Below are 14,207 nucleotides of genomic sequence, written 5' to 3'. Positions count from 1 at the left end.
CTTAATACTAACTTTAATTTGCTTGCCGTTTCCTGGGATTCTTTTGGGCTCTACCCACATCATGGTTATTATATCAATGATTCAGCAGATGGCTCTGTCTTCATTAGTTTATCTTCTGGATGAGCGTTCACAATTGTATGAGAAATAAGTACACTTTTATGGAATTAATTGTTTGCTTGGAGCAACCTGACAGACTTTGCCAATTCTGCGTCTGAGCCTGAAGTCAATATGGATAATGGAATTCTATTATATGTGTGTGTGGGGGGGTTAATAACAGTTGAGAGGCTTTTGTGTTTATAATCCCATTTTTTGCCCTCTCAGACACAAAAATATGCAGCAAGACAAGTGAGACCTCCTAGTATTAATAAGCTCAGAAGAAGTGTTGCTTTTGTCAATCCCCTCGTGGAATTGATCCTCGCTGAAGTGGACCTTCTGACACACACATACACACACGAAAAAAAGAACAAGCAAGGCTTTGTATTCCCCGGCTTTGTGTGCTCTCTGGCTTGCGCTAATCCTGCTCTTGACAGAATTGCGAGAACGTGGCGGCCCGCGGATGGGGGTAACGGCGCCGTTTGGCTTTGTGTGTCTCGCAGGCTTGAACCCGCTCTCCTTCGACCCGGCCTCCAACAATGAGCCCCTGCAGTTCACCAGCTCCAACGGCCCCCTGGTGACAGACTGCCCCCTAGAGAACGGGGCCGAGAACAGCAAGAAGAGGAAGAGGCCCAACCTGCCGCCAGGTAAGACCACGGCTGTGTCTCAGACTTCGTGTAAACTGAAATTACGACTGCATCAAGAACATGAATTCTGTACATTTGAGACGCACTTGTACTATAACGTCATCACTCTTCTGACATTTTCACGAGAAACACATCCAGTGCAGGTTAGACTAGCGGCAGCTTGTTGTTGGCAGAAAGTTGTTAAGTAGGTGTAATTTGAGTGCAATCGGGAGGGTACTTGTAAACAAACATCTTTGGTCCCATAAATATGATAGCAGCTTCGCAGATGTTTTCTTTCAACGACTACAAGAAGATCATGGCCATGCAAAACTAGACGGCCAACTACAAGGGTGGGACATCTTATGACACTTCCACAGTACGGTTGGAAAATAGTTTGGAGGATATTTTTTTGTGTATTGCATGTTGCTAATACTCCACACACAGGATGCAGTGCATGCGCAGGTCTCCGATTCAAACAGAGTCCAAGAGGAGACTTGGCTGCAAAGCATTCTGGGATCATCTGAAACATCCAAAATTGTCTATACAGACAATTTAGAACTTGAATTGAGAGCTTAGGGTTTGCAGTTTAGAATTTGATGTAGTAATTAGTTTTCAGCATATATTACCTAACAGTGTCAGCTTTGTAGCTCAAACAGTATTAAAAGAAGGTTTTCAACTAATTTACTGTCAGTGATCTGCAGTTAGGAAATTAAATGTGCCTGGAATCAATCTCCGCCTGCCTCTGTCACAAATTGTCTTTGCTAAGTGAGGCTCGAAATTAAATCATTGCAATAACAATTGGAGAATTCGCTGCTAATTGCAAATGCAAAGTACTGCATAAAATTATCACTGCATGGTGCGGCATAAAAATGTTTTTATTTCATTTTTTTTATTAAGAAAATATAAGTTTCCACAGTTCCGTAATGTGCATTGCTAACTTTATGTTGGCTGTATTAACAAGACTTTTGACTTCCTGGCTGCTTACGATATACTATACTATAATCTGAAAGATGAGAAGATCTCTCTCTCTCTCTCTCTCTCTCTCTCTCTCTCTCTTTCTCACTGTCTCTCCTGAGATTAGAATTTCCTGTATAGCTCATTGTCCTTATCCTTACTTGTATACAGTAGTACATGTAGCTACGCTACAGCATATTTTCACTGAAGCAACCGTCAGCTAACCCACCTGTATGTCATTGCATTGTTATTCTAACAGTTCTAAATCAGGAACATGTGTTCAGGTCTGGGGAAAAAATTGGATAACAAAAGCGGGTGCTAAAAGCTAGGCTTAAGGGTGCGTTTTCTGCTGTGCGAACATATGGCACTCACTGCTGTCGATGCTAAAATGATGCGTGTCAGTTCCATTATGGGTTCTGCTGTGGATATTTGCTTGAAAGGAAAAATGTGTGAAATGCACAGAGACTATACCATTTCTCCGTCACAAAATCAGACCGGAGCTTAATAACTGCACTTCCCAAGTCAATCTCCTTCATCCAGTGTACTGTTTGCATTTCAGCACCTGAAAAACTGTTATCCTGGGTCAGATATACCCAGGACATTATTGGGATATTAAAGCAAGACAGAAATAAAATGTATGCAAAAAAGCTTGATATATATTATCTTAATTCCAAACAATATAAAAACATAAATGTATTATGGTGATTGGCTGGCAGTTACTTCAGCTAGATTACATCTAAAATTACTTTAATTTGTGATATTTATATTTTTAGAAATCTACTGTTAGGAAGGCATGTAGGCATAGCTCATATTTATCTGAGACATTTTTATCTCTGAATTAAAATGAAACGAGGTTTTCATGCTGTAGATTATATTTATTTTTTTGAACTGACATTCTCAGTTATTTTCATCTTTATCTTTCGAAGAAGCCATATAGGCAAAAAGTCATGGGGCAAATACAAATGATGGACAATAAAGAGAATGGCAGAATGAGAATCACATTTGCAGTTTGAGTTTGTCACTCAAAAATGTAATTCCTCTTTCAAGAAAAGTTCAAACTGGGTGAAAACCAAACAACCATTTGACATTTAATTTGTTGATAATTTTCCAGAAGTTTGGTTACTTTACAGTAATGGTACAGGCAGCCTTGGTGTTCTACATGACATTTTCATTTAGTCACATTGTGAATCACTCTGGGAAAGAGTGTCTGCTAAGTGCATACAAGACGGCGAGGTGAATAACAGTAACAATGGCAAATGATTAGGTTCACTGCATTGCATCCACACACTGTTACAGTGACAGCCATTAGTAATCGCAAGAGGGAATTTGTCGAATCACCTTCACACACGAGAAGTACCTTGATACTGTACCAGACCTGGGCGAAATAGATAACTGTTTGGGATTCAAATACTTTTCTATGCTTTACTGAGCTTGCAACCTATTAAATACTCTCAAAAACTGAAAAACCGCACCTTCTGGTCCTCTTGATTGGCTCAGTTGCACCAGGCAAGATCAACCGAGCACAGAAAAGTATTTGAATCCTAAACAATGACATATTTGACCCAGGTCTCTACTGCACGTCACATAGATGGCTTTCAGACAGAGTGATATGTTTGTGAAACATGCAGGGACCCAGGTGGTAGTGTTCATGTCTGAAAGGCTTATCGGACTCTAGCCCTACCTGAACAATGTTGGGGTTATTCAAACTGCAGATCAAGATAACTGGGCGGAAAGATAAGCATCCCCATACACAATGGCTACCGTGGCATGTGACACAACACATTTTCGCATGCAAAGATCTGCATAAAACGGGGACACTGTATCGTAAGTCTCATTGCAGGATTTGATGTCTGCTCCATTGCTAAGGACTGATAAGAAATAATGTGCTTAGAGTTCCCTTTTTAAGCATTTTGAGCAACTGTAAATTCAATTTAAAAACTAAATGTACATGCCTATTCACATCTTATATATATAAAAATATAAATGGGGTCAACTGCAGGTGCTTGTGCTTGTTGTTTCTAAAAGTCTACAAATTTAAACAATGTATCCAAAACGCACAACAGGTCATTACATTAAAGGGGCATGCTATATACAGTGATATATATATATATATATATATATATATATGCATTTTTGTCCTTGTAATTTTCACATTGTCCCACTCTTAGAAGTTAAAAGTCCAAAAAGCACAATTTTTCCACATTACTGGGTGTGGCAACCAGACAAAAGCACAAGATGAGCTATTACTTTACACGGAAAATGAACATGCACTTAACCATCCTTATTAAGAGCTATTTGACATCGGAAGATATATTTTTCAGATAAAAAACGATTTCAGAAATGACTGTAGGACAAGCATTTTTTAATTTAATATGTGTTTCTGATACATTCCCTCTATTCTTAATGGAGCAGTTTGTCATTCTCTTGCAGCCCCTTGGCTATTGCATGCTACACTCCTCTGAGAAAGCAGGTATTATTGCGCCGGGTATGTCTGCAGAGGAAGCGAATGGAAATGAAAGTAATTATGTGTGATGGGCATGTTCAGGAGGGGGAATTGGTACAGATGAAAGGGAGTGGGAGCTCTGCGTTTAGATCAAAGCCGCGGAGCGCTAATCTAATCTGTCCATTTGAGGGGAGCACTCGTCTTCTAACAAAGCGTAAGAGGCGCAGGGTAGACTTTAGTTTCGTAGCTCTGCCCCACGCAAGCCTCGTTTCAGCCCAAGCCGGTGAGCCACGCAGAAACAGACCAGGAAGAATTACGGGTGATGGCACTTTGCTAGATTTGCTAGACTTTCTAGATTACGTTTCACAATTTTCGGCAGGTACAGTATAGTTCTCTTTAAGCTACACAAGTTACTTGCCATTGCTATTTCAATAAAATAAATCTCCGCTAATGCGCACACGTCCAAAAAGCAGCGATTGGCAGCATCTGCTAGACAAATGTACTATGTCCCTTAACTGTGCTGTGGCGTTACAAGACAGAATGAAGTTCTCACTGCCTCCGAAGGGGATGACACATGGGCATTGACTAATTAACAGTGATGCAGATTTACCCTCGTTAAGCAATTATAATGAATGGATTCATCTCATTACGCTTGGCACTCAATTAGCCATTCCACCCTCCGTAAGTACCTTCACTGCGGATAATCGGAGTTTGTAGTGATGGAGTAGACTTTGCGACGTACACAGACCACTTTAGGCATGGCTCTCGCCTCGTGCTTTTCAGGCAATTAAAGGAGCCACGGTTGCGCAAGCCTAAATTAACTAACTACATTACCATGCTAACTTCTATTTAATAGTCAGTGAAGATGCTAAGTGCATTAACTATCGTTAATTGCTTTGACAGTGTGTAAATAGGTTCATCCTTTTCAACAGCTGGAAGAGAAAAGCATGGTGTAGAATTCACCTGCAGCACACATGCAACGCCAGCTTAATGTGACCTATATGAATTCAGTATAGTCCCAAAACTAGCCTTGGGAAAGGTTAGTTATGCACCGAGTATTTCTACTTTCACTTTGCCCATGAATCAATCCCAGGTAGGCTAAATTTATTTTCCCACTGAAGGGTAGGTCCACTGCAAAATATTTTATCCTCCCATATGAGAATTTTCAGAGGGCTCTGTGCTCTAAAAGGTTATTTTTAATACAATAAAATTTATGTTTTATTTCAAAGCTTACCATTTTCTACTGTATATGATCTGCAAAATAAAGCAGGGCTGGAAGTTTGGTATGCTCAGCATTTAAAATCACGGATTGTGCTTTGCATTAAATGGATGTTTCATAGAAATCTTTACTTTAAGAATGATTTGCCAAATTTATTTCGGGATGTGGTGATTCATAGACAGCTTCTGTGGATTGCACCCGTAGACTTGGCGGGCTCTGTCATTCCACAGGGTGTGCCTTCATCAGTGAGGTAAAGTATGCTGTGCCTCACTAATTTGTTTGTATGCATACTTATTTCACAGTAATACCTTTGGGTCAAAAAAAAACGAATCTCACCGAAAATCGTATTTAGGTTGTTTTGAGCGTCGCAGGGTAAAAATATGGAAAGTTATTCAGTTAAAATGGGTGTACTACGACGGTGCACGGGAACGGATTATGAAAAAGTGCTACATTAACTCAAATGTTGAAATGGAATTTGCATGCCTCTCCATAATATGTGCATTAACCTTTCGGAAGCGCTCGTGCAGAGACGCTAAGTGAGTGTTGACGCAGGTGGAGTGGAGGGCGAGGGTGGGTAAACGGCGGGAAAGCGGGGGGCTGCAGCGCGGGGCCGTTTTCCCAACCCGGGCGTGAGACGGCAGAGTGCTATTGCAGAGTGCTATTGTCGCTGAAGAACAGGCTGCTGGCAGAGGGCAGAGGGGCAGGCGGCTGTCTGAGCCAGCGTGCTGTGTGACGGTGTGTTCGGCTGCGTGCTCCCGTGGGCGTCAGGTGTAGGTGTGGGAGAGAGTCTTTGTGTGTGTGTGTGTGTGTGTGTGTGTGTGTGTGTGTGTGAGTGCTGGGTTTCAATGGGTACAGACACATGCACACACGCCTGCACACACACACACACACACACACACACAGACACACACACACACGCACATGGACACGAGCACACAAACAAAGACACACATATGTATGCACACACATGAACATGGACATGCACACACAAACACGCATACACGCATTCACTTACAGTACACACACACACACACACACACACACACACACACAAAGCCACACAAACTCACGTACGCACACACCTGTTTATCTTGTTTTTCTCATGCAGCTGTGGAGGGAAGTGGCACTGTTACCGTTTATCATTTGCTGAATTAAAGTTTAACACCAGCCGTGAGCCCTCAGAGGCAGGTGGCATTGTAGATGCCTGAGGGTAAACGTAGCGCTAATGCACATCGCTGCCTGAGCTATGGCACAGTTTGATACCTTACTAGCACATATCACTGAATATACATCAGTGCCTTCTCAAAGTTTTTACCCCTCGTTATTTGCTTGACGATAATGTAAAAAAAGAACCCGCCCCTCTTTTCTCTTGACCTAAATTGGGACAAGGGGCATTTAATTTGTCAAGAAAGTCCACAATCGCTGACTTTGTGAGCTCGCACTACTGAAGCAACAGATCAGATCGGTCACGAGGTCCAAGAAGAGCAAGAAACTGCCCAAGGAACCCGGAGATGAATGCCTTGAGCCTTTCTGAGAGCACTGATAAGCCCATTGTAACAAAATTGGGGGGAAAATATGGCACAAACCGGACACTTATCAGGATCAGGCCATCCAACCAAATTGAGTAACCGGACAAGAATTTGTCGATTTTCAGAGACGTGACCAAGAGGCCGACTGCGACGCTGATGGAGCTGCAGAGATCATCGGCTGAAGTGAGTGAAAGCGCCTGGAGATCTCAATCTACCGGCACTTCACGGATTAGCTCCAGGGAGAGTGGCTAGCCTGAAGCCCCTCCTGAGAGCAGGAGTGACAGGCCTTCACACCTTCCTGTAGAAGGTTTTGTGGTCTGATGAGCCTAAAGTTGGGTTCTTTGGCCTTGTATTGGGCACAATCCAAAGACGGGTCTTCACCCAGGTCACCCCCATCCCGAACGTAAAGCACGGTGGTGGCAGCGTTGAGCTTACGGGGCTGCTTTTCGGCGGGAGGGGCCGGGAACCTTGTTCAGAGACAGCGAGTCACACGCTCATCCAATTAATAAGGTGCCAGGCTGAGAAAGGCACAAATGAAAGGAGAGAAGCTGGCTCACTGAACTGCTCATCCTTACACACCTTTATTTAAGACCTGACAAAGATATACTGGGATCAAAATGTTGTCTTAAATGAAGACATGGAATGAGCAGTTCAGCACGTTCTTTCATTACTATGGGAAGCTATTTGGATCAAGGACGAGGTCGGTGGAGCTGGATGTGTGGAAGTCCATTATTGCATTACATTATTGGCATTTGGCAGACGCTCTTATGCAGAGCGACGTACAGTTGATTAGACTAAGCAGGAGATAATCCTCCCCTGGAGCAATGCAGGGTTAAGGGCCCAACGGCTGTGCGGATCTTATAGTGGCTACACCACTTATAGTGGATTAGAACCACGGACCTTGCGTGTCCCAGTCATTTACCTTAACCACTATGCTACAGGCCTCCCCGGCAAGTCCTTTTGGAGAACATCTTGGACATGGGGGTAAAACTCCAGTCCTGGAGGGTGGCGTTGCCTGCAGGTATTTGAGGTTTTAATTATTTTAGTCAGCAGCGAGTTAAGGCCTTGGGATCGAGGTGTGTGAACTCCTTTGCCGATCAGAGAATTAAATTAATCACTTTTTCTGAAATGCACCAAAAGACAGCAGACACTGCTGCCCTCTGGGACTTAACACACCTGCTCTAAGAGAACTCAGCAAGAGATCTCTATTTAGGGCAAAGATTCATGTTCAAACAGGACCGAGACCCAAAGCGCATGGCAGAAACTGCAAACAGGAAGATCAGTATTCTGCAATGGATCTGCCAAAGCTAGGGCTTAAATCTCATTAAACCTGCAGTATGAGGTGAAAATTGCTGTGTGCCCACATTCTCAATCTAACTCAGATGTAAGAGGTAGAGTAAACCTCCATGAAGGAATGGGCTGAAATGGCAAAATCTACATGTGCAAAGCTCATGCAGACAGACCCGAGAAGACTCATAGCCGTACCTGCTCATCTACAAATTATTGACTCTGGGGGCGAAAGGGAGGGAGGGAGGGAGGTGAATACTTTCATAAGATACTGCATATTTGTATAAATGCATTAGATGTGTGTATTATGTGTATATACACACATTTAAATAATATTTGTATTTCTTATTTTTGACGATTTCATCCTTTCGTGTGTGTGTGTTTGTGTGCCTGTTTGTCTGGGATGCAGTGCTGTGTGTGTGTGTGTGTGTGTGTGTGTGTGCTTGCACGCTCGTGTCAGAAAACACCCTCCTAATGAGGACAGAGTCGCTGGCAGGCCTGGCTTGTTTGTGTCTAAGGAGAGGCTGAGCCATTTCTCACTGCAGATTGCCCTCGCAGAGCACAGGGCCTCCGCACTGTCACTCTCCACTGGCCCCGCGGTGACGGATCCACCCCCCCCACCAACCAGGGCTGACTGTGAGCTATTTCTCCCCATCGTGCCCTCAAATGGCACACCCTGCACTTTTGGACCTCTGCCTCCACATATTTGTAATAGCAGATTAGCTCTCTGAAACCCCACACTGAGTCTGGGTAGGAGATTCATCTGCCTCAGCTCACAAGAAAATAAAACATACCGTAACTCAAATATTTGTAGAAATTGATAGTGGTGTAACTCAGAGCTGTGGTGAAGACGTACTCAATGGGTGAAACGTAATATATAATGGTGTATATTGCTGTTCACTGTCTATAGAGACAGTTTGACACAAATAAGATTGACCTGTGTGCTAGGGCTGCACGATATGTAGTATATTTACACACTGCTTTTTGGTTAAAGTTTGGTATTTAGAAAGGAGTCATTTTTGTGCTTTGCTATCTAACTAATTTGTTCCTTCAGTGTGATGAAAACCCTATTGTGGTGGAGACGTCAAGCGAATAATGTACAACCAGTTACTGAATACTTCGCTTTGGGGCTCCTTTTCGACGAGATAACAGTTGCCGCGATGAATGACTGAATCTACATAATAAGAGGCAAAGAGGTTTTTCCGAGACTGTGCTGTAAGGAGTTGGACTCTGCAGTCAGACAGGCTTGGTTTTTATTGTGTTGCGAGAACATTGCTATTGTGACACTCCTCATTTTCTCCCGATTAGATCAACACAAAAAGCTCATTCCTTTGTGCAGCTGCGCGAGAGTGAGTAAATGTATGTTTGCTCATGAGTGTGATCACATTTTGTCTGTGGCTTGGCCACATTTAGAAGCAGTCGATGTGCCTGTGCGTGTGTAGGAGCGATAGTTTCGGTGTGTCCGTCTCAGTGGGTGTGCGGTACACGAATGCCTTTTGGGCCCAAGTGAGCGGAAGTGGCGAAAACAAGCAGTAAAATCCCGACAGGCCCACACACGCGGGACGTGGGTCTCTGACTCTATCCACCCCCACGCCTCCCATCTCGTTCAACGGCGAGGGAAGGCTGCATCGCGAGTGGATTATTCGCCGTTTCGATCCTGTGGTCGCATCCCTCTGACCCTTACCACGCGGTCGCTCTGTTAAAGGAATACACCAACATTTTGGGAAATATACCCAGACTTAGTCGAGATGTTCGATTTAATTTGAATTTTTCTGCATTCACTGGCTCGGTATCCATGTTAGCGTAATTATGTAAATAAATTGTTATTATCGTTGCTGCTGTTGATTGCTCATGCATGACGATGGTAATGCTATAATGGATTATATAGTGATAAATGTCAGTTACTCAATGGACAACTGACCATTAGCTCCAGCAGGCCTGGGACATTTTTTCCAATTTATTTTAATGAGATGGAAAAATGTTTCAATAACTCCAGGATTGGTTATAGCTGAAAAATCTTCATTCAGTGTGACATAGTCTCTTCATACACATTCCTCTTTGACAGAGATATCGAGCCTTCCCATTGGCGGCAGCACCAAATCCCACTCCGGACTGCCGCAATAGGTCCTCATCTGTAAACTCAGGCTCAAACAGATACAGTTCTGGATCATTGTCTGTCCAGAAGAAATTATTTTCATCCTCTCTTACAAATTCGACCATGATCAGAAGTAGTAAAGTGTTTGCTAGCTAGCTAGTCACCTGAGTTTTGTTTACAAGTGAGTGAGCACAATCTGTACCGGATCTAGCTTGAACTTCAGAAGGTGTGCGGATCACTGCACTCAACCAGCGGAAGAGGGAAGGATACATGTGTGTTCAGCGGTTATAGTTCCAACTATCTAACTTCTCAGAAAACAACATCTTTCGTTGCTACTGACTCCTATAGGCTTCAAGTCATTATGCTGAGCTAACACGTTATGCTAACATGGAAGCTGAGCCGGTGAATGCACGAGAATGAAAATGAAATCAACCCCTCGTCTAAGTCTGGGTAAGTCGGAAAAAAGGTATATTTCCCAATATGTTGGTGTATTCCTTTAAAGCCGCAGAAGGAGCCTGCTTTTTTTTTTTCTCTCTTCCCGCTCTTTTGGCGAGCGGTTTGTTCTTGGGAGCCCTCTGATATCTCGCCCTCCCCTTTGGACTACAGCACACTCCCGGCAGCGTGATTTGAATATTCTGTGACCTGAATATCTTAATATCTGATCTGAGGATCTGAACATGCCAGAGGACACAGTGGCCTCTTTGTGAATTCGCAAAATGTCTTGATGCAGTCTTCACTTTCTTTTTCTCGGCCAGTTCTACCGACACCGGATTGTGCCTTAAGGGAGACCAGCGCCAGTGGACTTAATTTCCCTATTTTGTTTTTGACACGATGAACAGGCGAGATAGCTGTGTTTTCACCAACTGAGAGCGCATTTGAGGGAAAATAACAATTATCCATTTTTATTTATCGGCACGTAGACCGACTGTTTGTCTGGAGATGTGCGTGAGCTGGCATCAAGCAGCCTGGCATGAGCAAGCTCCTGTAGAGGCTTGCTCAAGTAACTGTCATTGCGGTATCATGCTGCTCAGAACTGTTATTTATTTATTTCTTCAATTACTGTTTTTCCCCCACCTGAAAATGAAATTTCAATATCAATTTTTCATAAGCTTCTAATGCGCTTACGCGTTACCATAGCTCAAAGCCGCATCCAATAAATCTTGCTTGATTTAAACTCATTTATTGCTTGAGTTGTCAAGGGGCAAGGGTGTTCATAAGATGCATGGCATTGCCAGCGCAATTCATTGTCCTCGGTTAAACCGGAGTGACAGTAACCAGTATACCCACGTGTCAGTCAAAGATGGCTTCTTCCACTCCAGCTGGAATTACCCCTCATTACTATTTAATGTCATAGAAAAAAAATAATAAACAAACAGGAAAAAGGATTTTTTTTTTTTTCGCAAGGCAAAAAGTTTTTCATTTTCTTCTCAAGTCATTGCAATTGAATTACATAGCTGTTTTTTTCTCTTAGACCACTTCTGGCTATTGCTATTTTCCCGGGCCTACTTAATTTAACAGCCTGCGGGACCGTGGGCTAGTGCAGAGAGAAAGAGAGGCTGGTGTCTGAGCTCTGGTGCATGGGATGTAGCGTTTTTTTGTGAAACGTCCCATTAAATTAACCGTCTGGGGCGGATCATAGGTTAACTCCCTTCCCATGCTTCGCTTGCTGTGTTGCCGTCTTTAACAGTGGAAAAGTTCGCCGTAAATCTTCCGGGAGGATTACAATTCCCATTTGGGACACTATTAGTACACATTATGTTCTGTTAAACCCCCCTGGTGCCTAGGCACACACATACAAAGGCAGAAAACCAGCTGTTTTGAATTTAGCATGTGGAAAAGCGAAAATCAATTTTGAATGTAGGAACATTGGGGCATATTTGTTTCAGCGCTATAGACAGTTTGTCACGTTGAACCTTACTGTCCTTCTGTGACTCCTCTTCAAACCTATGTCCGGTTCCGTGGGTCATAATCACGTAAAGACATTTTACTTGTCCCTGTGTTGTGGTAGGATCTTTCTGCTACAGACCTGGATACTGCAGGATAGATTTGGATTTAAGCTGCAGGTCTCGGGTTTCTGAGTCACAGATCTCGAAAATTAGAAGCAGAACTGACTGCTCTTCTCAATCCTAAAATTGTCTGTTGCCACGGGGTGCTAAGTCTGACACCAGTCTGACTCAGTACCGACTTAGTGCCAAGTACCAAGTATACAAGACACGACTTAAGCTTCTCACAGAGGAGACAAGCTGCAGCACTGGACACAAATATTGTATTGCCATCTTTTCTGGGCTTAACAAGGTGAAACCAAAATAAATGACATTTCAGTCTCACTTGAGGAACTACATTTGACTTTCCTATACAATGTACTCCTCAGCACATACCACAGTGTTCCACCAGTCAGTTCTGCAACCAATCTTGACTCAATAGCTGCATAATCATTATTCTGAAAATCCTGAACGTCCTGTGCTCTCAATTTGAAACCCAATTAGTCTGTGGGATGTTCAAATTAATTTAGTTTGGGTGCAGTTTTTTGTTGAATATTTGGGAAAGTCTTGCGGAGTCCTGTCCCAAGGAACTTTCTCGCGTTATGAAATGTTGTCATTTAATTTTGCCACTGCACCTTTTTAAACAGTGGTGCCTCTGGCGTCCCATGGGGTGATGGTTTGACACCGAATGGCCGGAAGCTCCACAGTTTCTCACATAGCTGCCTTCATTAAATTAGGCGAGGTTCGCAATCGCAGGGTTTGCACCTCGGCCTGTGCCTGTACCCGCTAGGCGGCCGCTGGGATGTGCTAACTCGCTGAATTATGCATTTCGCGGTTCTGCCGCCGCAGCGGAGGCGGGCCGCGGCGATTGGGTAAGTCCACCGGCCGTGTGACTGACTCAAGGCTCCGGTTGCCCCCGTTTTAAACCGGCCGAAGCTGCTTTACTGCGCCTGTTAGGGACCTCTCCGCCGTGTGCACCAACGGCTTTAATTTGCGGTGGCATTTTAGTACAGCTTTTTTTGCCATATGGGTCGAATGAGAAATGAAGGAGGAATCCCCACAAGCCAACCCGCAAAGACGGCCAAGCGAGAGACACCTCTGAGGCTGGGGTCTCACTGCCTCCCTGTCGGAAGGTATTGGGAGCCCTAAGGAGAGGTTCTGAGACCATTAAGTTCTGGTAGTCACTTTAATCGCAGGTCGGTGCGTGAAGACTAAGGGAGCGGGGCGGATTGTAGGCCCGCAGGTTTGAAGGTTGGAGTTCTTCTGTATACGGAAGATGCTCCGCTTTCCGCCCCCGCCGGCGGTGTTGGGGAATACCCCGCCCTCCGTCTGGGCCGGCGTGTCGAGCGAGCGAGGGAGCAGCTGAGCACTCACTCAAATCTCGACACGTTTCTCATCAGCGGGCAGATAAGCGCGGCTCTGAAGCCCGCTCCCTCAGACGCGTCACAGCCGGGGGAGGAAGAGCGACTGAAGTGTGACACGGAGGAGGCGGGCGCCGAATCCCGCCAGAGACAGACGGAGGGGGGGGGGGGTCGCGTTCCCCTCGAAAAACACCGGGGCTGATGAAGTCTGCGGCTCGAAAAGAGGAAAGCTCCCCAGATACGAGCGAAGGCACGTCGCCCGAGGGCAAATTTCACCTGCTCCTCCGGGGGGAGACCAGCAGAGAGGTGAGGGGAGACAGGGTGAATTTCACCTGCTCCTCCAGGGGAGACCAGCAGAGAGGTGAGGGGAGAGGGTGAGTTTGACCTGCTCCTCCAGGGGAGACCAGCAGAGAGGTGAGGGGAGAGGTGGATTTGACCTGCTCCTCCAGGGGAGACCAGCAGAGAGGTGGGGGGAGAGGGTGAATTTGACCTGCTCCTCCAGGGGAGACCAGCAGAGAGGTGAGGGGAGAGGGTGAGTTTGACCTGCTCCTCCGGGGGAGACCAGCAGAGAGGTGGGGGGGAGAGGGTGAATTTGACCTGCTCCTCCAGGGGAGACCA

General features: G+C 44.7%; 1 protein-coding gene across 2 annotated transcripts in view; it reads left to right on the top strand.

Annotated features, from left to right (window-relative positions):
- Positions 1 to 14,207, top strand: part of enox2 (ecto-NOX disulfide-thiol exchanger 2) — a 161,515-nt gene that overhangs the window by 54,431 nt on the left and 92,877 nt on the right. For both annotated transcript variants that reach the window (XM_061235097.1, XM_061235098.1), the window contains exon 2: positions 597 to 740. In XM_061235097.1, the coding sequence (XP_061091081.1) occupies positions 597 to 740 (144 nt within the window). The remainder of the gene's footprint in view (positions 1 to 596; positions 741 to 14,207) is intronic.

The sequence above is a fragment of the Conger conger genome, chromosome 3 (genome assembly GCF_963514075.1).
Source record: "Conger conger chromosome 3, fConCon1.1, whole genome shotgun sequence".
NCBI classification, from domain to species: domain Eukaryota; kingdom Metazoa; phylum Chordata; class Actinopteri; order Anguilliformes; family Congridae; genus Conger; species Conger conger.
The sequence above is the reverse complement of the archived record's forward strand: the minus strand, read 5'-3'. Positions and strand labels throughout refer to the sequence as shown.